Genomic DNA, 27,611 nt, shown 5'->3' with positions numbered 1-27,611 from the left:
GCAAAAGAAAAATGGAAATTTCTTCAGTTATCAACTAGGTCCACTATTGGAAAATATAATTAATAACATTACAAGTACATTGAAGAATAAAAAGTAATCATAAAGGCTTATAGGGCTAAGAAAGAAAATTGTGTCTATATGGAGGGTCAAGGATCTACTAGGCTCTCATTTCCTGTCTCCGCTTTGCCCTTTCCCACAGATGGACTTCTATTTCCAGACTTCTGATTTTGGCCTATGTATGTTTTGGTTTTTTTTATTTCTGGTTTCTTCCATTAATTTAGTGTTACTTGAGTGGTGGGCTAGCAAACACATTATCAGATGATTTAAAAAAAACACCTTTCAAAGCCCTGGCTAGATAGCTCAGTTGGTTGGAGTGTCGTCCCAGAGTACAGAGATTGCCTGTTCGATTCTCCAGTCAGGGCACATACTGGAACAGCTCGATGTTCTTGTCTCTCTTACTCTTGCCTCTCTCTCTCAAAAAAAAAAAAATTAATTACATTAAAAAAAAAGAAAGAAATGAAAAGAAAACACCTTTTGCTTTCCTTCTTTCTTCCTTGGACTCAATAATTGCTAAAGGAAGACAGTAGAGATGAAGAATAACTTTAGTGTCAGACACACTTGGGTTTGAATTATTATTCAGTCTTATAATAATTCTTTGACCTTGAAAGTCACATCCTGGCACTCAGTCTCAGTATCTCTGGATTGAGAATAGTATCTACTTAGTAGAGTTTTACAAGAAATGCAATCTTATATGTAAAGCATACAGCACAGAATTTAGTGCCCATACAGGAAGGTTTCATTATTTTTAACCACAGAGTGCTGCTTTGATTCTTTGTGCTTTTTATCATGAAATTTGTTCAGCCTCTCATCAAAATTCCATTAAAATTTGACTGGCTTTGTTTACCATATGGTATCATTAAGAATTTGCATGGCATATTACTTTTTTTTATTAAGGCTGAACTTATCCTCTTATGAAAAATTGGCTCCAGGAGAAAAGTGCTCATTTGATTAATAAATACCAAGTTCTGTAGCTTGTTCTGAAGGAAAAAAAAAAAAAGAAATGTCCTTAGTGAACTTGGTTACATAACCACCATATGTAAAGAAATCTACGAAGGCTTCTGAATAGCTTCAGGGACTAATAGAAGATGTTTTACCTTACCAGTCTCCATAATAACTTAGTCTGTTCCTCTAGAAGGTAAATTTATATATTTTGAGGACTGTTTATAAATATTGGGAGTAATAGTTAAGTCAGAATTACATTCAGCTTGACTAGTAGTAGATTAGTCCACTATAGAGTTAAAGGTAGTAGGGTTCTATAAATTTGAAGGCAGAAAAGCAAATTGATATAATTATGAAAAGTGCAACAATCTCACAAGAATACTTTAATGCTTTAATTCTTCTACTTTATATCAATATAGTCTATATTATTATATTATTATTATAATATATTGATATACCTATCATCTGCTTTTAAAAATATATTATCTTTATACTGTAGTCAGAGAAATATCTTTAAATGAGTTTGAACCTTTATGAGAACAATAGTTCTAATTCTGAGTTGATTTCAATAAAAATAATCACCCACTTCAAAGATTTCTGGATTAGTTTTGAGGAAAATACTTATAGTATTTTATTCTTCTTTTCAATATATTAGCTAGTAATATAAAATTATAAAATATAAATTTTCATTTTTAAAGAGTAGCTCAATATAGTTTATATAAGCCATGTAAGTTAAAAAAAAAATAGCTTACATCTGTCCTCAATTGTATTATAGTTTACCTCTACCATCAAACATCTAAGTGCAAATGAAAGTTTCACAGATTTCAAATTATTTGAAATATTTAGAGGTGTGTTTACAAACTGCCACTTGGTCCTGACTGGTTGGCTCAGTGGTACAGTGTCAGCCCAGCATGTGGATATCTGGGCTCAATTCCCAGTGCCCAGTGAGGCACACAGGAGAAGTGACCATCTGTTTCTTCACCCCTCCCCCTCTCCTTTCTCTCTATCTCTCTCTTCTCCTCCCACAGCCATGGCTTTGTTGGAGCAAGTTGGCCCCAGGCATTGAGGACGGTATCGTGGCCTTGCCTTAGGCACTAAAGTAGCTCAGTTACCAAGTAATGAAGTAATGGCCCCAGATGGTCAGAGCATCATCCTGGTAGGGTCTTTCTGGGTGGATCCCAGCCAGTGAGCATGCCGGAGTCTGTCTCTGCCTTATTCTTTCTCACTTAAGAAAAAATATATATATAATAAAAAGAAAAAAAAGAAAAACTGCCACCTCTCTTGTAAAAAGATTTTTAGATTAACACACTTTTCTGAAGATGTGTTTTCCAAATCTTTTTTGTTGTTGTTGTACTTCCCAATGCCCATACACACCACAAACATTTCAGTTCTTCGAAAGAGAACCTCTAACAGATTTATTTTATTCAATGTAATATGATAAAATGATATTTAAGAAAATTCTGAAAATGCATATCATCTCTTTTTTACCTCATTTTCTCCATTCTTCCTCCCTTTCCTTGGTCTGTGAGTAAACATCACTGGAAGTTGCTGTAACATTATCTTAAATGATCCAGGTGTATTTGAAATGTAATCGAGTCCAAACAACACATTTTGGAGCTCTGTGTGTTATGACATCATTAGATTTGCTTCACACAAATTAAGATTTTTTTTAAAGTAATAGTCCTTTGCTGATTAATTTCAGCATTTAATAATCACTTCTTTGGAAAATAAATATTAGTCATTGATTCACAAATCTGAGTATTCTTCAAGTATTGTTGCAAAACTCATTGTGGCTCTAGTTTTAAGTTTTCTTAAATAGAAAAGGGTTGATCTCTTTTTTCTTTCTTTTTTTTTTAATGCATTCAAATCCTCATGGAGTCTTCTAGGAACCAGGTGTTTTATACATCACTGTACTCGGTGTGCTTTGTACATTGTGAGCTACATTTGTGAAAACAAGTTTAAAGAATGACCATACAGGCACATTGTATTGCTATGCATTATACCTTGAGATCAAATAATGGTTTCAGTTTTTCCTAACATAATCAGGTTTATATCAAATTTAGGGGAATCAATTTTAGTCTAAGATTGAGAAAGGCTAAAACAATACCTAAGAGAAAAACTTTTTTTATAATAAAAATATTAGCAACTCCTTCATTCTATGTATATTGCTTGGACTCGGATTTCTTTATATGCTACATAAAATACAAACAGACTTTGAGAAAGCTTGAAAATCAGAAATTTTTATGAACCCAACATTTCTAAAGTAATTGAACAAACAACAGCAGAATTAATATAAACTATTTATAAGACTAGTTTTTTATCCCCAAAATGATAATTTGTAATTTTCATAAGAGTAGGAGAAATTTAAAATAATTGTAACTAAATAACATTTGTTTCATATAATTTACATATTTTATTTAATTTTTAATTTATGAACTTTTATTTTTAGCCTTTAATAATTCATTAATGTACTTAATAAATGAGAAGTGCTAAAATTTTGGATATATTTTGAAGATAGAACTTACAGAATTTGCTAATTAGTTTCACATAGACTATAAGAGAAAGGGGCATAGTACAATTCTTAAGATTTTGGCTTGGATTACTGGAAGGGTGAGAAGTTATTATTGAAATGTGGAAACTAGAAAAAAAACACATTAAGTTGGTCAAAGGGGGTTAAATTGCAACATAACTGTGAAAATCTTACCAAACATTGCATTATAAATGTTGAATGGACAGTTGGAAGCGTGAAAACTGGAGATTTAAGTTTGGAGTGAACAGTGTATAGATTTGATTTGATCTGATTTAATTTTGATATTGAGTGGCTACATGGCCAGGGCAGCTCAAGTGCTCAAGGACAATCATTGGTATGTCACAGGGACAAGCCTGTAGCAGCTGAGCCTAGAGCCTCTGGAGGAATGACGTCAAGAGCGGTACAAAGGATTGTGAGCTCTGGACAGCACACTAATACATTTACAACTGTCATATTGTTTCTAATTGTTTAAGGAAATAAGAGGTAATATTCAGTTAAGGGGTTTTGGCTAAGAAAGTGGTTTGGAATTGAAGGAATATGTGATATAATTGTTATAGAGAATGGGGGGGAGTATATGATATGTAGGGAAGTAGAGTTAGCTTGTCAGACATTACTAAGTGCCATTAGAAATTTGTTGTCATGAATTTAGAATGTCTTCAGTAATCATGGTTGTGTAGTATTATTGAACAAGGTTCACATATCCAGGATTGTTGGACATTTTTTTCAAGTCATTAAAGGGGAAAGGGGGTGTAAGAAAGAGGTCATAGGATCTAGGCTGGCCAAGGAGAAAAGGAGGAACTTAATTGGGGCGATAGATAGTGAAAAATAGACAGAAGACCAGAAAGTCTAGCGATGTTAGTAGATCACAAAAATAAAAGCTGATGGCAGGAACCTCAAGGGAGCTGGATTTTTGAGAAAGGGTAAGTTGTAACTTGTCAATGATACTTCTACCTCCTGAAGGTTGTTAAGAGAATCAATACTGGCAGTCCCCAAGTTATAAACAAGATAAGCAGTTCTGCAAGTTTGAAAATGTTTAAATTTTATATGCACAAAAAAATAAATACTATGTTAAGACAAACATCTGTCTAAGTTACATTTGATAGATAAATGTACTGTTCCAACTTACATACAAATTCAACTTAACAACAAACCTACAGAACCTATCTTGTCATAGCCCAGGATTGCCTATACCAGAGTATAACCTTCATGGAAAGCACCATCAGCAGAGGAAATTTTAATTTTGAACATGAAGGTGACAGAGAGACCAAGGTTAAATTTTAGGATGTAGGGGAATTTGTTGATGTTGAATTGTGAATTCAAAGGACAGGGTGGAGTTTTTAGGAGAAAACGAAAATGGTGGAAAGTTGGTTTCGATGAAGAGATATACAAAGACCGAATACCCACTAGTAAATATATGTATAAAAATGCTGTGGTATATTTACACAATGGAATACTACACAGCTATAAAAAAGAAGAAAATTACCTTTTGTGACAGCATGGATGGATCTGGGGGTCATTATGCTAAGTGAAATCAGCGAGTCAGAAAAAGACAGGTATGTGATTTTACTGATATGTGGAATCTAATGAACTAACGAGCAAAATATAGACAAACTCATACATAAAGAACAGACTAACAGCTATCTGGAGGGGCAGGGGGACTGAGAGAGAAAGGTGGATGGATAGAGCAAAAAAGGACAAAACTAAAATCATAGCCACAGACAACAGGGTGGTGATTGCCAGGAGAGGGGAGGTGAAGGAAGGAAAGGGGGAATAAATGGGGATGGACAAAGACTTGATTTAGATGGGTGAACACACAATATGGTGTAGAGAGATGTGCTGTATAATTGGGAACTTGAAACCTGTATATTTATATTGAGTAGTGCCACCCTAATAAAGTCAATAAGTAAAATAGAAAGGTGAATATAAAAGAGAGAAATATACAAAGAACTGTTAGAATAAATGGAAAGAATAGCCTGTAGCCATTTTTGTTGTCCAAATTCATTACTTACTATCTTCTCATAGTCAATTATCAGCTTGGTCAATAGAGTTCTACCCAGTAGCTATGGAAAAGTCATCTGGATGGGTGACAGCACTATTTACACACTGCCTAAGATACATACATATTCTCCACAAATTCTAGACAATACCAAGATACATAGATCTTACTGAGAACCATAGCTCGCGTTATATTCCAATTCAGTAAACTAAAGCACTCTATGATTAAAGGTAATAAAAAGATCATCATTGATTCAAATGAACTAAAAAACTTAACTTACTCTGGATACATACCATTTTCCCCTAATTCCAAGGCAATGAATACTTTAAGTAAAAACAACAAAAAAGTAATACATTTCAGACTTCAACTTTCTCATTCTACTAGGAGTGAACAGAAGTGTTACTTTGTTATAAAATATTTTTCCTTCATATAAAAATCTTTATAAGCATGTAAGTTAAGTCATTGTTACTTTACATAAAAGACTATGTATTAAATTACTGGATTTGTAATTAAAAAGTGCAGACAGTATATTGGTATGTTAGGTGTCTTGAACTGCTCAATCCACCCTTGAATATTTCCTAATCTAATTTTCTCTTAGCTGAGTGCCAGTTGTTGCTGAATTTTTCCACTATATATAATTATGTATTTTTAAAAGGTCTGTCTTCAAAAGCCCTGACACTATTATACAATGTGCTATTTGAGTCTGCATTCTAAAATAATATGGAAAGTTGCTATTTTATATCAGACACTTCAATGTGCAAAACTCCTTTCAATTCTGAACTTAGATTGGTAGTCTAAAATTATATTTTAACACTTTTTAATTATGTGATTAAAGAAAACAAACCATGAGCATAAAAAATAAAAATTTATCAGCACAAGAACTGACATTAGTAGATAATTAATATATTATCAAGATATAAATAAAAAATGATGGAATTTCTCTATAATAGTCATTGTTGATGCAGTTCTCTGATTTTTCTGCATTCTTTCAATTTATCAAATGTTTGATTAGCTGTGAAATGGTTTCTAAACTTGCAAGATCTCTCTCATTCAGTACATTTCATAATGCAATATAATGAAAGAGCAAATATGCAACATCTCAGTTAATACTCACAGGACCTCTGCTGGTAAAATTATTCCCATTTATTTCTAGTAGATTTTCTATCTTTTAAAAATGTTTTTATTTTCTGTTATTTTTTCTGTATTTTTTCTTTTACTTTCTAATAATCAATTTGAATGCTTTTGCCATTGCATTATATCTTCTCCCCAAATGTCATGTTTCTATTGATATTTTCTTTGTTAAAGAGAAATACATGAATTTAAATAATCAACATAACATTTCCCTCTGGTATATGCCTTTGAGGTCTTGTAACAGAAAGCTTCTTAAACTAGGAGTAGAAAAATTATTTTTCCTTGATTTATTTTTATTTCTTACATTTTATTTGCCTTAGAATTTTACAATTTACATTAAGATCATTAATCTCTTTAGAAGACATTTTGTTTTCTTTGTATAATGAGCCATATTTCCAACATTGTTTGCTAAATAATCTGTCCTTTTCCCCCAAAATTGTGCTGCCAAGCAATCCCATATCTATTTCTGTGCCCTCTCATCTGTTCCATGGACGTACACTTTGTTCCTTCACTATTACCATATTGTTACCAGAACATGTTTAATTTGTGGTCAAGTAAGTCCTTCCATTCTGAGTGTCTCTTATGAAGTTACATTACACTCATGGACTTACTATCCGTTCACATAAATTTCAGAATCACTTGTTAAAGTTTTTCTAATATACATAATTTCTTGCCATTATATAATAAATCTTAGTCATGATATTTATGTACCAATGTATTTTGCTGTTTAGCACCTTATATGGGATTTTTACTAAGTTCTTAAGGAAAATATAATTATAATTTATTTTTCATTCACTTAATCTATACTTACCTGGCAAGTTGCAGCAGTCTCATAAATTGTTTTTCTTCTTTTCTATTTAGTCCTAACCTGTATGAGAAAAGAATTATTTGTTACTTGAATATTAAAAATTATATTTGTAAAATGTTTTGGGGCTGGAGACCTTTTTGGGATGTAGCAGCAGATATATAAATATATATATATGCATATTTTATTTTTGATTTCTAATTTAATTTTATTTTCATGAGAGAATACATTCTGATTTGTTATTGATTCTTAGTACTTTCTTGAGGCTACCTTTTGGCCTAAAATGTGATTGAGTTAAGATTTCCTATTTTGCTATTTAGAGCTTTTTATATATAAACAAAATTTTCTATAACATTTCTTAATTTTTTTCATTGACATAATTTTAAGATACATTTAATACTGTAGTAACAAATTTAATTAGGAACAACATTACCTCACAGGGCTTCTGTATTGAAAACAAACTTGAAATAGAGATCTTGAGTCATTAATTAGGCCTACTCACTGTCCAACTAATTGGCTTTTGTTCACTATCTATGCAGGGTGATTTTCTTACAGTGGACTTTTACTGTTCCATATGAATGATAGATTCAAGAATTCAGAGCTCTCTTTAGTGGTTCCTACAAATTGATAACCTAGGAGCTGTAGACTATTTTTCCTTGGTTCCATTCAACTCCAAAACAAATGCTAGTGAGATTACTTCATTCACTTTGGAGGTGAGTCAGCTAGGGCTGTCCGGTTCCGATTGTGTTTCATTGCCTCTCTTGATTTCATTTATTGGAATCTTTAGTAAATACAGACATGTTTTAAATACTCAGTCATGGTTTTTAATGTTATAGTTATTCTCACAAGCCGTTTAGAATAAGGTGTTTATTCACAGATGGGATATGATGAATGTTTCTGTTGAAAATTGTTGAAACGAGAGGTGATGATACCATATGGTATGAGAAAGAGTATAACAGCAATTCAACCTATCAAAGCACATTTGGCAAAAGCATAAAAAAGTTATTAATTTCCTAACTTATTTTTTTAACGTAAACGTTTGTGGATCTTCTAAGTTGAAAAAATAAACCTTTAAAGAATATATTTTTTAAAGTATGTCAACTCCCAGCATTGAAAAGACCACAGTTTATCAGCCCTGTAGTCATATGTTATAAAGAGTCAGTGTAATTGCAACTCAGTGTAATTCTAAAAAATATTGGCCTGTTGATAGTGAGCCAGGAAACATTGTTATTTTAATTATAAATATCAATAAATAAATATGTCAATTTATTGCTAATATATGATACTACTGATCTTGAAATGTTAGTGACTGAAGCCATGGCTTTGTTTTATTATAAGACAAAAACTCTTGAAAAAAATTTCTCTTTGTATAGACATACAGTCAATTATCTCATCTTTCCTATTCAAGTTTTCACATTTTCAAAAAATAATAAAATATATTAATGAAGTTCAATTTTAGAACATATATCTCACAGTGAATTTTAATGAACATTTCCTGTGTGAGTTTGTCCTTTCCCTCCCTTACTTTATGGTCTAATTATTATCTTTAGTGAAACATTGCAGTAACTTACTGGGCTTTTTGATACTGAGGAGATAGTGTATTTATGAATTAAATTTAGATTTCTCATGTAATCCAGAGAATCTGGGTTTCTATTTTAATATTCATTAGGAATCTGGATGTACTCCATTTCAACTGAGAATGTATACATTCATAGCTTTTACTAAGCTTTAAGAAATCCTAAAATGAAACATGTATAAATTGAGACTTTTAAAATATAAGTGTAAGGTATTTTTCCCCACCGAGAAGGAAGGAAGGGGTCAGAGCCATGAAGTGTGGAATAGTAAAAGGCTTTATTGAGTACAGAGCGTGCATCCCACCCGGCGAGGTTCCCTGGCCCCGAGGAAAGATGGAGGCCAGGGAAGTCGCAAGTGGTGACCTGCGTGGGAGATATTTAAAGGGTCCCAAGGGTAGTTGAGCTAATATGAGGTGGTGAAATTTCACTGGCTGGCAGACAGTCACTTTTTTCCAACGGGTTCCTGGGAAGTTTCTTTTGGCCTGCTTGGTTGTGGGTGCTCCCAGCCAAAGTTCCCGGGCCTGACCTTTCCCCATTATCTACCAACCTTACAATAAGTATTAAAGATAATTTCAGAGACAGGCAGTGACTTCCTCTTTCTCTTAGGACTTATACTTAATATATGAATTTTTAGGCCCTGGCCGGTTGGCTCAGTGGTAGAGCATCAGCCTGGCGTGCGGGGGACCCAGGTTCGATTCCCGGCCGGTGCACATAGGAGAAGTGCCCATTTGCTTCTCCGCCCCCCTCCTTCCTCTCTGTCTCTCTCTTCCCCTCCTGCAGCCAAGGCTCCATTGGAGCAGAGATGGCCCGGGCGCTGGGGATGGCTCCTTGGCCTCTGCCCCAGGCGCTAGAGTGGCTCTGGTCTCGGCAGAGCGACCCCCCGGAGGGGCAGGGCATCGCCCTTGGTGGGCGTGCCGGGTGGATCCTGGTCAGGCGCATGCAGGAGTCTGTCTGACTGTCTCTCCCCGTTTCCAGCTTCAGAAAAAAAAAAAAAAGAGAAAAAAATATATGTATATGAATTTTTTAAATACTTAAAAAGAAACCTAAGGCCCTAGCCAGTTGGCTCAGTGGTAGAGTGTCAGCCAGGTGTGTGGATGTCTCGGGTTCAATTCCCGGCCTGGGCACACAAGAGAAGCACCTATCTGCTTCTCCGCCATTCCCCCTCTTTTCTCTCTCTCTCTCTCTTCCCCTCCCGCAGCCAAGGCTCCATTGGAGCCAAGTTGGCTCAGGCACTGAGGATGGCTCCATGACCTCTGCCTCAGGTGCTAGAATGGCTTCAGTTGCAATACCCCAGATGGGCAGATCATCACCCCCTAGTGGGCATGCCAGGTGAATCCCCATTGGGCGCATGTGGTAGTCTGTCTCTCTGCCTCCCTGCTTCTCACTTCAGAAACATATAAAAAAACAAAAAACAAAAAAAGAAAGTAAAAAAGAAACCTAATATAACACTGTGTTTGTATTTTCCCCTGTAGTCCCTTTTTTGAAGTCAGAAGGTCAATATAAAACATTAATTATAATAATTTATATAGTACTTATATGTTATTTATATAGTGTAAATATTTATATAGTATAAATATTTATATAGTACCTTGTTTATTACATTTTTGTGTATTTGCTTATTTTTAAAGAAAGTTCTTTTTCTTTTAATCTTCTTATAGCAGCTAAAGAAAAGAGAATGCAAATTAATCATGTAACTTTAGGATTGTATGGTCTCACTAATATAAAATATATTTGAAATAAATACAAAATGCAGCCTGACGACGCAATGGTTCAGTGGATAAGACATCAGCCCAAGGTCACTGGCTTGAGCAAGGGGTCACTGGCTTGGTTGTAGCCCCCTGGTCAAGGCACATATTAGAAAGCAATCAATGAACAACTAATGTGTCACAATTATGAGTTGATGCTTCTCATCTCTTTCCCTTTCTGTCTCTCTATCTCTCTCTTTCTCTTTCTTTCACTAAAAAGAAAAAAAAAGAAATACAAAATGCCAAGCTGTTTTTTAAAATAAACACAAGAGCTCTATGAAGAAAGTCCTGTATTTCTCCCCATTTCACAGATGAGGAACTCGAGGCTCAGAGAGGTTAAATAATTATCCCACGGTTGCAGAATTAGTAAAACACTCAGCTGACAGTCAAACTCAGACAGGCTAATTCAGAAACCCAAGCATCTAGTCACTGTGATAAGCTTCCTTTTATATATTAATATAATACTCATACAGTGATGTTATGTGCTTGCAACATAAGACTCTAAACTTTTATTTTAATGAAACCCACCAACTCACTTTTATAATAGATGATGATACTAAATTATAATAAGTTTGTAGCTGTCTATGTACAATATAATAATTCATTATTCATTCTTATAATTGATACCTTTTTAATGTATAAATTAATTCTTTAACTATATTATATTGAGTTATAAAATTTTGAATAACATTGAGTTGTCGGGATAATATAATTAAAATTTTATCTGTTGAACTGACTTAAGATTTTATATTTATTGATACTGATTTATTATACCTAATTCTACCTAATTTTAGACATTCAATTCATCAGCAGTGTAAAATCTGTGATTAAAAATTTAATATTGGTATGTGCTCTCAAATCTACAATATTATTATCAGAACATTAAAGCATGGGAATGAACATGTTTATAATATATTTTAAGCCATTTATTTAATGTATTTGCTTTATTTTATTCTCTTGTTAATAAATTTTATATGAACAAAACATAGCAATATAGATAGCCTTTAATAGTAATATTTAATATCAATAATATCCAGAGTTAAAATATAATCATCTTCTTTGTTGTTTGTAATTTTACATTCATTTTATGACTTTTATATTTTTATAAAAAATTTTAATATATTTAGTACTCAGTGATTTAAACATATTACCATAGTAAAACATAATTCATATATTTCTCAAAAATATTAAATTACATTCTAAATGACTTTTCCTTTTAATCTTTTTATAGTGGTGAAAAAGAGAGAGACTAGAAATAATAATGTAATTTTAGGGTGGTATGGTTTCAATAATATACATTTGAAAGGAATATAAAGCAGTCAGGATTTCTACTATGTTACTAATTGATTAAACATTTTTCTCATAGTGTGGTGAAAACATAAATTATTTTGATTTTCTTTAATCAATACTCTTATAGCAATAATCTCTTAAATATTTCTTAACACTGGGTAGTAAATGTCTTAATACTATCTTAGATGTTGCTACTTTGCCAGTCTATCTGGTTAGTAAATGCCTGACCCATTTAAAACTTGAATGACATTCCATTTAAATTATCCTCCATTGCCTGCTAAAATCTGTGGCTAGAGTATTAGTATAAGGGGTCTTTTTTTCCTTCCTCTTTCCATTGTTTCATATCTTCTGTGAGCACTGCAATACTAAAAGAGCCTTATCTTTACTCTTACAGTGTTAAAGTCTGGGGACCCCTAGATTTGTAGTATGGCAAAGCAAGGTCTTCGAGATGACTTGCAAGTGAAATCTATTCACTGAGTTGCTGCTAACTCCTTTTAGAATAACAGAATCCACCTGACCAGGTGGTGGTGCAGTGGATAGAGCAGAGGACCCAGGTTCAAGGCCCCGAGGTCACTGGCTTGAGCATGGGCTTATCTGGTTTGTGCACAGCTCAACAGCTTGAACCCAAGGTCACTGGCTTGAGCAAGGGGTTACTCAGTCTGCTATAGCCCCCCCACATCAAGGTACATATGAGAAAGCAATCAATGAACAACTAATTTGCCACAACAAAGAGTTGGTGCTTCTCACCTCTCTCCTTTTCTGTCTGTCCCTATCTATCTGTCTCTCTCACCAAAAAAAAAAAAAAAAAAAAAGAATAACTGAATCCTTTTAGTCCTCAGGAGGTTGCGAACCTTACTGTTGATTGAGGGAAAAAGGAAAAGCCCACTCAATATAAAGATACAGAAGTATTTATTACTTTTTCTCTTTCCTTGAAGAATAAAAAGTAATTTTTTCTTGAGAGGTTCACCCACATTACCTTCTTCATTCCTATGGTAACCCAAACCAAATATAAGGAAAAGGTCTTTATTCTTTTGATATAATTAGCTTTATACCAGGAAAAGTGAATTCAGCTACACATTGAACCTGAAAATATTTGTATGCTAATCAGGATATATATTATGACAGCTCAGCTCTGTATCCTGCTATTAAATATACATTTCACTCAACACCAGCCAGGCTAACTCTCCAATTACAGAGGATCTCAGAATGTATTAATCTTGAAGTTGATGGGATCAACAATTCTACCTAAACCATTCATTTTCCTTTACCTGTTGTGACATATCAATGACCAGATCTTTTGGCTTGGAGATTAAATGATCAAATATGTTTCTTATCACTTCATCTTTTTTCAAACCAAACCTTCTCTATCTCATTATTTAAAAAGAAAATACACTATCTAAATATAATAGAAGAAAAACATAATAAGAGAAAGTTTTAAAACATTTAAAAGAATTTATCTCCTTGATATTATAGATAAAACATTTTATTTTGAGCTCTTGAAGTCAGAGAATGCATATTTTATAATTAACTTGATTCTATCCAATCATCTATCTATATTGATATACTATATTGTGAGTATTTACATCATTCCCTTAACTTTCTTTTTTTATTAAATGAGAGGCTGGGAGGCAGAGACAGACTCCTGCATACATCCCGACCGGGATCCATCTGGCAAGCCCTTACCAGCAGATACTTTGCCTGTGTGGGCCGCTGTTCCATTGCTTGGCAATGGCAACAGAGCTATTTTAGCACCTGAGGCAAGGCATGGAACCATCCTCAGCCCCATGGCCAACTTTACTTGAACCATTCAAGCCATGGCTGCTAGAGGGGAAGAGAGAGAGAAAAAGATGGAGGGAGTAGTGGAGAAACAGATGGTCGCTTCTCCTGTATGCCCTGACCAGAAATCAAACCTGAGTTCCACACACTGGGCAGAAACTCTACCACTGAGCCAACTGGCCAGGGCACATAGCATTAACTTTTAAGACAATATTTTGCTCAACAAATCAACTTCTTGAAGATGTATTTTGAGCTTTGCTTCCATGAGCCTAGATTTTCATAACCCACTTTTTTTAATTGTTATAGAATATATAAATATATGCATAATTATTATCTATATATAGATCCATAAATATTTTAATTTTGAATCTAATGATCACTTTAAAGATAATTATATGTTTTACTTCCTCATTTCTAATCTGGTTATGGTATTTTTTCTTTGAACAGTGGAATTAATAATTGTACCTAGTTTTATGGTTTGTTTGGATTAGATGAGATCATAATGTAAATTTGTATGATATTTTTAATGTATTGCTGGATCCAGTTTACTAATATTTTGTTGAGGATTTTAGCATCTATATTCACGAGGGATATTGACCTTACAATTTTCTTTCTTTGTAGTGTTTTTATCTAGTTGTAGAATTAAGATAATGGTGGCCTCATAAAAAGAGTTTGGAAGTTTCTCCTCTTTATTTTTTGGAATAGTTTGAAAAGGAAAGTGTCTGTTCTTTTTTGAATGATTGGTAGAATTTACCTGTGATGTCATGTAGTCCAAGACTTTTGTTTGCTGAAAGGTTTTTGATTACTGCTTCAATTTCATTAGTTGTAATTGGTCTATTCATGTTTTCTGATTCTTGCTGATTCGGTTTTGAAAGAGTGTATGTTTCTAGGAATTTATTCATTTTTCCCAGGTTGTCCAATTTATTGGCATATGGCTGTTCATAATATTTTCAACTGCCCATCAGTTGATGAGTGGATTAAAAGATATGGTACATTTACACAAGGGAATACTACTTAGCCATAAAATAAAAAGGAAATCTTACCTTTTACAACAGTTTGAATAGACCTAGAGATTATTATGCTAAGTGAAATAAGCCAGTCAAAGAAAGACAAATACCAGAAGATCTCAATTATATGTGGCATCTAATGAACAAAATAAACTGACAAACAAAATAGAAACAGAGACACAGATATATGAAACAGACTGACAGCTGTCACAGGGGAGGCAGGTTGGGGTTTGGATGAAAGAATATGAAAGGATTAGTTAAACACACACACATAAACATTTTATACACACACACACACATACATATTCACACACACACATATACATACAGACAACAGAGGGAGCCAGAGGGAGAGGGAGGTGAGGAGTGGGTGAAATTGGACAAAGGGGGTAAAATGGGGATAGAAAGATCTTTACTTGGGGTGATAGGTGCATGATACAGTGTGCTGATGATGTTTTGAGTTGCACACTTGAAACCTATATTGCAGGGGTCGGGAACCTTTTTGGCTGAGAGAGCCATGAATGCCACATATTTTAAAATGTAATTCCATGAGAGCCATACAATGACCTGTGTACCTTACGCATTATCCAATAAAAATTTGGTGTTGTCCCGGAGGACAGCTGTGATTGGCTCCAGCCACCCGCAACCATGAACATAAGCGTTCATGAGCAGTAGGAAATGAATGGACTGTAATACATGAGGATGTTTTATATTTTTAATGTTATTATTTTTTTTAATTAAAGATTTGTCTGCGAGCCAGATGCAGCCATCAAAAGAGCCACATCTGGCTCGCGAGCCATAGGTTCCCGACCCCTGCTATATGGTTTTGTGAACCAGTGTTACCCCAATAAATTCAATTAAAAATGTAAAGATAATTATATGACTAATTTTTAAATAAACTTAATTAATTATAGATGTGAGTAAGAATAAACTGTTTGGCAAAAGAAAACTATATTTACTTTAAAAAGGCCTGTTTTTATTACTTTTTCCTTCAAAATTGTATGTACAAGTCACCTGTTATAAATTATGAGGTAACAATGTGTCAACATCTGCCAAGAGTATTTTAGGCCTTTGTGTTCATATTTTATAAAATCTTAAAAAAAGCTGCAGTAAAATTGATTTAGTCATACATCCTACAGTGAGTTTTTGTTTCTATCAACCTGTAATGGTAAATCAGAATGAAAATTATATAGCTTTTAGCTTTATAGATAGGTTTCTTAGAATTAAAATAAGAGTGTGTGGCTTTGCTAGCATAACTGGTAGCAGCATTATAGTCAATTTAATCTGGATTCGGTAGAAAGACAACTTAAAGGTAGATTCTTTAAGCAGGTAGAATATCTGACAAAATGATGGGAGACACTGACATTTTATAGATAATATTTAGTCAGCTCTAGATTTTGAACCATTTCTGATATTTATGTCATTGTGGAAGTAATATTAATGAATGGTTCTTTGCCATTAGCATAATTTTTGTATATTCAATACAAACTGGGAATTTTTATAGCTAAAAGATAAATTTAAATGCTTTATTAATTATTACACAAAGGTAGAGGTGGGATAAATGGTGATGGATGAAGACTTGACTTGGGGGTGGTGAACACAAAATACAGCGTACAAAGATGTGCTGTAGAATTGGGCACCTGAAACCTGTATCATATGTTAACCAGTGTCATTCCAATACCATCAATTAAAAATTAATTAACTAATTACTTATACATAGACTAACCTACTGTAAAAATATTATAAATATAGTGACTTAAACTTATTATATAGGAATCTAAAAGTAGGTGGTCTAAGTTTAATATGGCAGCTCCATGTCAATAAACAGCTTTAATTTATAGGCTCTACTGTCACTTTTACCCAGCAGAAGAGAAGGAAAATGTTGCCAAGGGAAGCATAATTTTAATTATTTAATTGGCAAGACCCCGAAATGTCACAATTCACTTATTTTCGCATCCCATTGGATACTACTTATATCCAAGCCTATATCTAACTATAAGTTGACATGAAATTGCAATCTTTCTTATTGACTGACACAACTGTCTGATCTACACAATAGCCAGTGAAAACTGCTAAATTGTACCCTGATATCTCTTTGATATTTAGCATTAAAGGTAAAACATCTCACTTCTATATAAAATACAGGTCAAGTACTGTATTTTATTTTTTTGAAACATTTAGACACCGTAATACAATTTTGTAGAGCATTTTGACATGTATTTCTATACGCTAACTTCTGTATTTTTCTTTATTTGACATTGTACTGTACAAATTAAGGTGAATAGATCATTCCAATTGTAAACTTGCCATCACAGATGGGATATACCGATGCAATAAAATGCATATAGTGGAATAAATATCACATTATGTTCTATAGCTTTTCAATGTTAATATAAGTACAGGATTTTCTATCAAGGTACAGTTCACAACTGTTTAATTCTTACAAATATAATCAATTCTTAGAAACAATTCTCTCTTTATCTTTCACACATTCATGGCATTATTTTTTATATATCTTGGAATTTCATTTCCTTGCTTAAAAAATAATGTCTTAGTCCAGCACTGTCTAATAGAACTTTCTGTGGAGGACAGAAATGTTCTAGCACAGCATGGCCCAATATGGCAGCTATGGAAGCTTTTGAGCACTTAAATGTGACTAGTGTGACTAAAGAACTGAGCCTTAAACTTTATTTCACTTAAATAGATTTGCCTCTAAATAATGTGACCAGTAGTTGCCATATTAGACAGCATAGTTAGTCACTGCCTGTTCCATTTACAAACTTATTTCCACGTGTCTATTTTACTGCATACTATTACTCCTGAAACGTCCCCAAATGAATTTAGATACTCAACATTTATTATTTGATGTTTTATTCTTTGGAGGAGAAATTCTGTATTTTCAGTGTGACTGTTCTCTAGCTTTAAAAATAGAATCACTATGTAATACCTACTGAACACACATGTGTCAGGCGCTGTTCTTAGCTCTTTATATTGTCACCGTTTTGTAGCTGCATAAACTGACAAAACCACAGGTTAAAATTTTACCTAGACCAAAGAGCGAGTAAGTAAGTGGCTGAGCTGGGATGTAAACCCCAAGCAAACTGGCTTCAGATCTCAAGCCGTCACTCCATTCTTTATTCTGTCCTCATTCTTGAGAGTAAAGTTTTCATCAGCAGTCCTTTTCATTCAAAATACAGCACAGTTGGGGCCTTTCTAAAAGTTTATTTGTATTTATATATACATCGTATCACAAACTATTGCCTTTGGCTAGAGGTAAGGGAAAGGGCAGTCTCCTTTCCTTTTCTCTCACAATTCACTGAGCAGCATCTGTGCTTGTAAAAAAGATGATCCAAAATGTCCCTTAAATTATATTTACTAATATGGCACTGGGATCTTGTTTTATCAGAACGATACTAAATAAATTGGGAACTATAAATGATAACAAGTGCTGCATGGTTGCTCCTGTTACTACAAAGATTACTCAGTTTTTTTTCTCAGGAAACTAACAGAATTTGAAAGTAGTCAGAATCAGTTATTGTCAAAGGACTATAAAGTTCAGCTTTAACTCAGGTCAATTATTTGCAAGTTAAAATTACTTAGAAGCATACTGTCCATAATTAAGTAATCTTACCTACTAATATTACAGAATAAGGATACCTTTAGGTGATATGAAATCTGTCATTTTAAGTATGCCCCTAAGCCTTTTCCAGATTGCTCATAAGATTTCTCATTCTCTAGAGAAATGTGATCTCTAAGAAATAAATGTCTCTGTCAAGTCACAAGTAATATGAGCACATGATGAAAAAAATGGATTTTTTTTTTGTCTCATAAGGGATATTACAGTTTTGTAAAATTGATTCTTTGTTATTTAAATTCTCATGGTCATTTTAGTATTTACCTTCTGGATATAAAGGGAGAGATATGATTCCTCTTAGAGAAGTGGGTAACAGAGGCCTTAGCAGACCAGGAGACTATTTTTCATATGAAATTCTTTGTCATAAAATGCTAATGTTGGTGTTCTTGTCTTTATGTCTATGCATTCTTTAGCTATGAGGATAACAGACCCTTCATCAAGTAAGAATGACCTGAATGGCTGATAAATTTCATTTATCAGTGTGGTCCCATGAACCAACTGTCAGTTCTGTACTGAAAAAATCATTAGAGCTTCTGTCATTCACATTGAGGCAGAAGAGCAAACTGTGCAGGAAAAAAATCAGAGATATAGCTTCTTTGCAGAATAAATATGCTGCAGGTGTGCTGCCAAAAAACTTCTGCTTCACCACTTTTAATTGGACATCACCTGAATTCAGTGCCACAGTGAGAGCAGCTCATGTGGTACAGACTTGTTTCGCTCTTCACGGCTTTCTCCTTTCACTGTGATGTGCTCCTCCGTGCTGTGTACGTCCTCATTTCTGCTGCTTGGCTGGACATCAGTCATCTAAAGTTATTTTGTGATTTCATAGTATATCTTCAAAATGATCTATGAGTATGAAGCTACCCAATGGCAATTGATATTATTAACTTCCTGTATTAAATATCCAAACAGAGGGGGAAATGCCTCTCTAAAATATTAAAACTTACATTTGTGATATTATCTCTTTCAATTTGACATGACATTTGATTAATGATCTAATATTTATATTTTCTAAATTTCTGAAACAAAAGTTACAAGTCTGTACTTAATCAAATACAAATAAACGTAAATGTTAATATTGGGGCTTTTTTCATTTGAGCGTTTTAAAAGTTCCATGTCCTACAACAATAACTTAAGATTGGCAACTTTGGGTGCCCGCATGCTAGACTTTCAGTTTGTTCTTCTGGTGAAGAGTCCTTTGTTTTCGTTTTCCCCGATGCCATTTCACTTATTTCTTCATGCTCTTACTCATTATTATTATTTTTTTTGCTGTAGAATTGGATTCATTGCAGTTTCATATTATTAACTCTTGAGCCCATAATGTGTTTTCTAGTGGATAATAGCTGATTTTTGAGTATTTTCTCCTATCATTTTATTTCTAAATCTAAATAGCAATCTGCCTTACTTAATGGCAGTTCTTCCCATTTTTCCTTTTTTCCAATATTTGTAAGAAGCTAAGAGCTTTACTTGAAAGCTCCCATATCTGGATATAAATTATAGAATAAAATATAAACGTCTAAGATGTTTTCTAAATTATATAAGCAAACACAGCACATACAATTGCAGACCTCCTTTAGGTATTCTTTATTCAACAATGTTAATGGTTTAAATGACACATTAAATTTAGTGGATATTTAAATTTGAAATATAATAGCTCATATTGTGAAAGAAGAAAGGTAAACATTTGAGATTTATTTGAATAAGACTTTAATAAGATTAGACTACCTTGGAACCATATCTTTCTTAAGATGTAGTTGTCTCTGAAAACTTGATTAAACAGAGCTTCAGCTTTTGGCAAACATGTATGACTTTTTTTACCCCTTCATTTTGTAAAGTTTTAATCTCCATAAGTAGTTCTTTCTTAGTGTAAATAGAGGGTAATAGTCTGGTGAAATAAAAATATTAGTGTAGTCTATTCAAAGAAGTTGTGCTGCTTGGAAATGAGAAGAGATTGGTTCATGAGTGTGTAGCAATCTAGACTGGAGTTCTTTTCTCCTCTATACTCAGACAGGAGTTGAGAAGGATTCCATGTTCAGTTATTGGATTCCTATCTATTGCAAATACTCATTTTATATCGACAGCAAATACATAGCACATAACCACAAATACGTAGACAATTGCCACCCTTGATTATTACTGCAAATGGCAGCTTGAAGGAAACTTTGGGGAACGGAGTGAGACTGAGAACTTGTCTTCCATTCTAGATTTCTTTGTTCATACCACTCCATCCCCATTCTCAGCTTCATTTTCTCCCTTCAGTTCACAGACATTTCAAAGAGATGAAGGAAACCTGAGCCTTTTAATCTCCTGTTCAGCAAAGCTACCAATTGCCTGATTTTTCCAAAGTCTACTCTGATATAATATATATAAATATGGAGATACATACATGCTAATGTAGGCACAGAGAGAGCAATTTAAAGGCTGGAAGAAAGTGAATCATGATTTAGAATGGGGCTACTTTTTCCCATCTCACACATGTTCTATACAACTGTGGTATCAGACAAATAGAACTGTGAAAATTCATGCGTGTATTCCACATACTGGTTCCTCCTAATAAGAGTTCTATTTTTCTCAGTAAACACTAACATTTTTATGAAAAAAAGAGGAAAAATGGGGTAAAAGTGTATCAGATGAAGGGCAAATGGAAATAGTCCAATTAAACAAATGTTATTATACCAATGAGACCAGTGAAGAGTATCACAGCTTTAGAGACTTTTTCTCCTCATTGTTTTTCACCATAATTACATCTTCATGTCATTTACATATGTGTTGCAAATACATGAATAATTTATTAGTGAAAATTTGCTTTTGTTTAAGTGAATTGTTGTATTCATAACATTTTCATGTATATCTCCTCAAACTTGAAAACTTGTATGCCCATAAAAATCTTAAAGTACTTAAACCACCTGTCTTCCATTTTCTATTAATAAAACTTACTGTAGCACTTTTCAATGTTGCTTTTCTTGATATGATGTGATATGATTGTGTGAATTAAAAACCAGTTATCTGATAACCCTCAATTTTCTCTTCCCTCTACAGGTCATGGGTTATTGGTGCAATAGCTCTTCTCTGCCTGTTAGGATTGACCTGGGCCTTTGGACTCATGTATATTAATGAAAGCACAGTCATCATGGCATATCTCTTTACAATTTTCAATTCTCTGCAAGGAATGTTTATATTCATTTTCCACTGTGTTCTACAAAAGAAGGTAAGCTAGAGTTCTCTATTCAAAAATAAATGGCTTACATCTTATGACAATGAAGCAACCATAACAAAACTCATTTTTGATATGTTTGTCTCTAAGAATTATATTACTTCAGTGATTTAATTTTTAAATCAGTAAAGACAGAACAGACACAAAGTATAATTAAAATAGTTAATGAATGTATTTAAAAAAAACAAAATGAAAATATTTTTTGATTTGGATAGTGCACAAAAATTATATTCTTGTAGATTAAGTTTATAATCATTTATATTTTTATTGGCAAATACATGGAATTTGTATAATAGAAAATAGCTTTTCTAAGATGTTATGGAGTCATGGTATGTGTATAAATATACCTTATATACACATACACACTATATGTGCAATATATATGACATGACATAGAAAATATATTTTTTATTTTCTTTAAAACTAGTTTTTAATATACTAGAAAATAAAAATTTTTAACATTTTATGATAAAACAGCATTATCATATTTTGAATGAATGATTTAGTACTTAAAATGGTCTTTGTACTTCTCTTCTTTAAAAGCATTTTTTTAAAAATCGTTAAGAGCTGGGTGAACAGAAGGCAGTATTTAATTTTTTACACTGTTCTATTTTAGTGACTTTTCACATATATAAGGCTCTAAAATATACTCACTTTCAATGTTAATTTTAGCAACTAAATTCTTTTGTTGCATATTTTAAATCTCCAGATTAATTTTTTCATTTTATAATCTTTGACTATTAAAAATGGGGTATTTACAGTTTTGACCATATATATCTCTGAGCAGAGACTGGGTCTGAATCCTAATTTCTCCACTTAAAGCTTATGTGACTTTGGGTAAGGTAATTAACATATCATACCCCAGTATGCACATCTGTAACATGAGGTAATAATTATGAGATATTAAGAGGTGTCTCTGAAAATGAAATGGCAAAATGTGAATATTTTTTCTAAGAATAAAACAAAAATATCTAAAATTTTTCTTTGGAAAACAAAGAAAATAAAGAGTAAAGGTATCTCTCTTTTTAAATTTTTGGTTTGAGAAACTAGACATAAAACGAAAGTTGAGAAGGGTGTCGACAAATACACATTAGTGGTATAATTACAAATGGCATTTGATATCCAGGTACAGACATGAAACCTCAGGATCCAAAACCAAGACTAGAATTTGTAGTATATTTAACATATTTAACAGAATTGAAATTTTTTAAAAGTTCATCATCAAGCTCAATTTTGTCATTCATTAGAACAGAGTTGAGCAGGCTGAAGCTCTTTGGGCAAATGTACTCAGTTGCCTTTAATTTTTACAGCCCATTAGCCAAAAATGACTTTTATATTTTAAATGGTAACATTTAAATTTTAAAATAAGTGCTTAACTACATCCTTAATTGCCTTTTGGCTTACAAAGCTTAAAATATTGATTGTCTGGCTAATTATGAAGAAAATTGCCAAGTCCTAATATAGAAGCTTACTTTCATGATTTATAATAACATGTAATAATCATATGACACTTTCATCCATTCTGTATTTGAAATTTTTCAATTTTTATGGCATTTTTATTGGTATCAAGAACATGGTCCAAATCAAAGACTATAAAGAATTATATAATTATAAGAATTATATATATAATGAATCATTATTCTCTGTGTTTTTTCTATAAAAACAAAACAAACAGAAAAACAGATACTTCTCTGTGAAATTGTAGAAATGATCTTAGGAGATTTTTCTGGTATTATTTTATTTTTTAAAATATTGAGATTTAATTACTATATAATGTAAATTTAAGACTTACAGTGTGCTCATTTGACACACATATATGTTATGAAATGATTATCATCATAGTGTTAGATAATATCTTCTACAATTTATTTTTTTACAGTGAGAACATTTAAGAAATCCTCTCTTAGCAGCTCTGAAGCATATAACACAGTGTCATTAACTATAATCATCATCTTGTCCATTAGATGCCCAAACTTATTTGTGTTCTAGTTAGGAGTTTATACCCTTTGATCAGTATCTCCACATTCTCCACCTCTAAAACTCTGGTAACCACCATTTTTCTCTATTTCTGTGAGTTCAGCTTTTTAGATTCCACATTTAGGTAAGATCATATAGTATGTCTTTCTCTGTCTCATTTCACTTAGCATATTGCCCTCTAGGTCAGCAACTTCTAACATTTTTCATTTCATGGCACATATAAGCTAATTACTAACGTTCTGCAGTACACCAAAAAGTATACTTTTTGTTGATCTGACAAAGAAAAATAGGTATAATTTTGATTCATTCACACTGACCAGCTATTGTTGTGTTGGCTGTTGTCATTTTTTTTTAATTTGACAGTCTACGGTAAAACAGGTCAGTGCCCCTGACTAAATAGTCAGGTATTGTATATTTTAAGAATTCTTATGACACATGAGTTAAAAAATGCTGCTGTAGGTCTATGTTGCAAATGACAGGATTTATTTCTTTCTCATGGCTGAAAAGTATTCTGTTGTATAGATGTACCACATTGCCTTATCAATTCATTCATTTTTAGACACTTCAGTTGTTTCCATATCCTGGCTGTTGTGATAATGCTACAGGGAACAGGGGAGTTAGATGAGATATATCTGTTCAAGATCCTGATTTTATTTCTTCGAATCTATACTCAGAAGTGGAATTGGTAGATCATATGGTAGCTCTATTTTTAATTTTGTGAGAAACATTCATACTGTTTTTTTATATATATAATGGCTGTGACAATTTATGTTCCCAACAACAATACACAAAGGCTCCCTTTTCTCCACATCCTTACCAACACTTATCACTTGTCTTCTTAATGATTACCATTATTACAAGTGTGAGATGATATCTATTGTAGTTTTGATTTGCATTTCCATAATTAGTAATGTTGAGCATCTTTCATATTAGTCATTTGTATGTTTTCTTAGAAAAAATGAGTATTTGTTTCCTATCTCTATTTTTTAGTTGGATTGTTTGGGGGTTTTGCAACCGATTTATATGAGTTTTTTATTAATCCTATATAAGATACATGATTTGCAAGTATTTTCTTCCATTCTGTTGATTGCCTTTTCATACTATTGATTGTTCCTTTTGCTGTGTAGAAGCATTTTATCAATAGATTGATGTAGTCCTACTTACTAATTTTTGCTTTTGTTGCTTGTGCTTTTGACGCCATATTCATAAAATCATTACTAACACTAATGTCCAGGGGCTTTTTTCCTATGTTTCTTTCTAGAAATTTTATTGTTTTAGGTCTTATGCTTAAGCCTTTCATCCATTTTATTTAAATTTTGTGAGCTGTGTAAGTTAGGGCTTCAATTTCACTTGTCTGCCTGTGATAGACCAGTTTTCCCAACATCATTTATTGAAGAGATTGTCCTTTCCTCATTGAGTAGTTTTTGGGTTCTTGTAAATTATTATTTGATCATACATGCAAGCTTTTCTTTCTGGGCTCTCTATTCTGTTGGTCTATGTGTTTATTTTTATGACTTTACCATACTGTATTAACATAGCTTTATAGTATAGCTTCAAGTCAGGAAGTGTTATGCCTCTAGCTTTGCTTTTTCTCAGGATTGTTTTGGCTACTGGAGGTCTTTTGAGGATCTGTACAAACATTAGGATTTATTTTTTTCTATGTGAGGAGAATCATTGGAATTTTGAGAGAAATTGTATTGAATCTATAGATGGTTTTCGGTAATAATGATATTTTAAAAATCAAAATTCTCTTAGGAGGCTCTTCTTAAACCATTGAGTTGAATTTCAGTAATATGCCCTTGCTAATGTAGTTGCTTATATGTTTTCATTAGAGAAAATAAAAATATTCCATTTTTGAATTTATAGGGTTCAAAAGAATTTCATTTTCTGATTTATAGGGTTCAATTCATTAATAAACATCAAACTGACTTGTCAGGTTTTTGTTTTTTTTTTCTGGGTGTGGCTTGCATGATTGTGCCACTGGTATTTCCACTGAAGACATTAAAGTTGACACTTTTTTCATTTGTTATCTGTTCAATTATGTATTGCATCTCACAGTGTTTCAAAATACTTTTTACTTCTGATTTGAGTGTATATAAGTACTGTTCCATCGGTAAGAATATTTTTCCCCATCATCTTGTTTTAGAACAACCTTAAAAGAATAACATATTATATCTGATTGAGGTAAGATGGAATATCATGTAAAATAGGGATTAGAATATGCAAAATATTAAACAATCAAATAACTTTTATTGTAATCTAAAGAGTAATATCTCATAGACATGGTCCAGTAAGTAATATAGCTATGTGAAACCTGGCATCTCTAGGTGTCTTGATTTGCTGGTTGTTTATATAATTATTTCAGAATTTTAACCTTTGGTAGAAAATATTAATAGTCTATGATGAATTCCTGTGGCTTCTGCAATGTTGCTGCCTTCTGATAAGAAGAGAAATGGCTCTCTTTCTCTTTCTTCTTCTCTCTCTTTCCTAAAATACTTGTTTAGACTTAAATCAGTTCATTAAAAAATACTTTCTCGTCTAAAAGTAAAAATTTTTTTTTTCTGAGTATATTAGAAAAATAAAAGAAGATGTAGTTATGATCAAAGTTCAGGCTCTTGGAGATACTTCATAAATTTAGTATAAAATACTAAACTCTAATCAATACTTACTTTTGGGTAGAGGTTATTTTAAGCTCTCTTGAATCCGATTCAAGCAGTTGTCCTTATATTTTCCAGATACAGAGAAAAAAATAGCCTGATCAATTACTTTAATAATAATGTTAATAATATATAATGCCTTCTTTAATCATATATTAATGTTAGAAATGTGGTATCTTAGAAAGAACTTTCTGATCGTAGAGCACCCATAAAATTTGGATTTTTTAAAATTAATTATTTTATTTTTTTGTATTTTTCTGAAGTGAGAAGCGGGGAGGCAGAAAGACAGATTCCCGCATTCATCTGACCAGGATCCACCTGACATGCCCACCAGGGAGCATGCTCTGCCCATCTGGGGCATTGCTCTGATGCAACTGGAGCCATTCTAAAGCCTGAGGCGGAGGCCATGGAACTATCCTCAGTGCTGGGGCCAACTTTGCTCCAGTGTAGTCTTGGCTGCGGGAGGGGAAGAGAAAGATAGAGAGAAAGGAGAGGGTGAAGCGTAGAGAAGCAGATGAGTGCTTCTCCTGTGTGCCCTGACTGGGAATAGAACCCGGGACTTACACACGCAGGGCCAATGCCCTATTTCTAAGCCAACCGGCCAGGGACAATTTGAATTTTTTTTCATGTAAGTCACATTTCTTAAGCTTTTTAGTCATTTTGTTTACTTTTATTACTTAACATTTTCAGTGTACTTAATCTTTAAAATGTAAGTAATAATTTTCAGTCATTATGAGGAAAGGGCCTAGCACAATTCCTGTCCATTGATGATTAAAGGTCAGAGGCTTCTTTTTCTGAACACAGAGTTATGTGTGTACACGTTTATTTCTTTTAAAAATTAGAATATGGGACCCTGGCTGGTTTGCTCAGTGGTAGAGAGTTGCTCCAGCATGTGGATGTCCCGGGTTTGATTCCCAGTCAGGGCACACAGGAGAAGTGATCATCTGGTTCTCTACCATTCCTCCTCACCCTCCTCTCTCTCTATCTCTCTTCCACTCCCACAACCATGGATTGGTTGGACCTAGTTGGCCCCAGGCACTGAGGATAGTTCCATAGCCTCGCCTCACACACTAAAATAGCTTGGTTAATGAGCAATGGAACAACGGTCCCAGATGGGCAGAGCCCAGGGGAGTTGCCCAGTGGATCCTGGTAGGGGCACATGCAGGAGTCTGTCTCTCTGCCTCTCCACTTCTCACTTAAGAAAAATAATAAATAAATAAATAAATATTAAAATATAAATTGGCTTATAAATACCAACGAAAAATAATTGTTTCTA

The 27,611-nt window shown here is 33.1% G+C and overlaps 1 protein-coding gene across 5 annotated transcripts in view; it reads left to right on the top strand.

The window, feature by feature from the left end:
- Nucleotides 1-27,611, top strand: part of ADGRL3 (adhesion G protein-coupled receptor L3) — an 870,179-nt gene that overhangs the window by 800,679 nt on the left and 41,889 nt on the right. For 4 of the 5 annotated variants that reach the window (XM_066233208.1, XM_066233205.1, XM_066233207.1 and 1 more), the window contains one exon: nt 21,527-21,695. In XM_066233208.1, the coding sequence (XP_066089305.1) occupies nt 21,527-21,695 (169 nt within the window). Of the gene's footprint in view, nt 1-18,900; nt 18,928-21,526; nt 21,696-27,611 lie in introns of all 5 variants that reach the window. The other variant, XM_066233203.1, reaches the window with a different exon arrangement.

The sequence above is a fragment of the Saccopteryx bilineata genome, chromosome 5 (genome assembly GCF_036850765.1).
Source record: "Saccopteryx bilineata isolate mSacBil1 chromosome 5, mSacBil1_pri_phased_curated, whole genome shotgun sequence".
Lineage (NCBI taxonomy): Eukaryota > Metazoa > Chordata > Mammalia > Chiroptera > Emballonuridae > Saccopteryx > Saccopteryx bilineata.
This window is presented reverse-complemented; position numbering and strand designations above follow the sequence as displayed.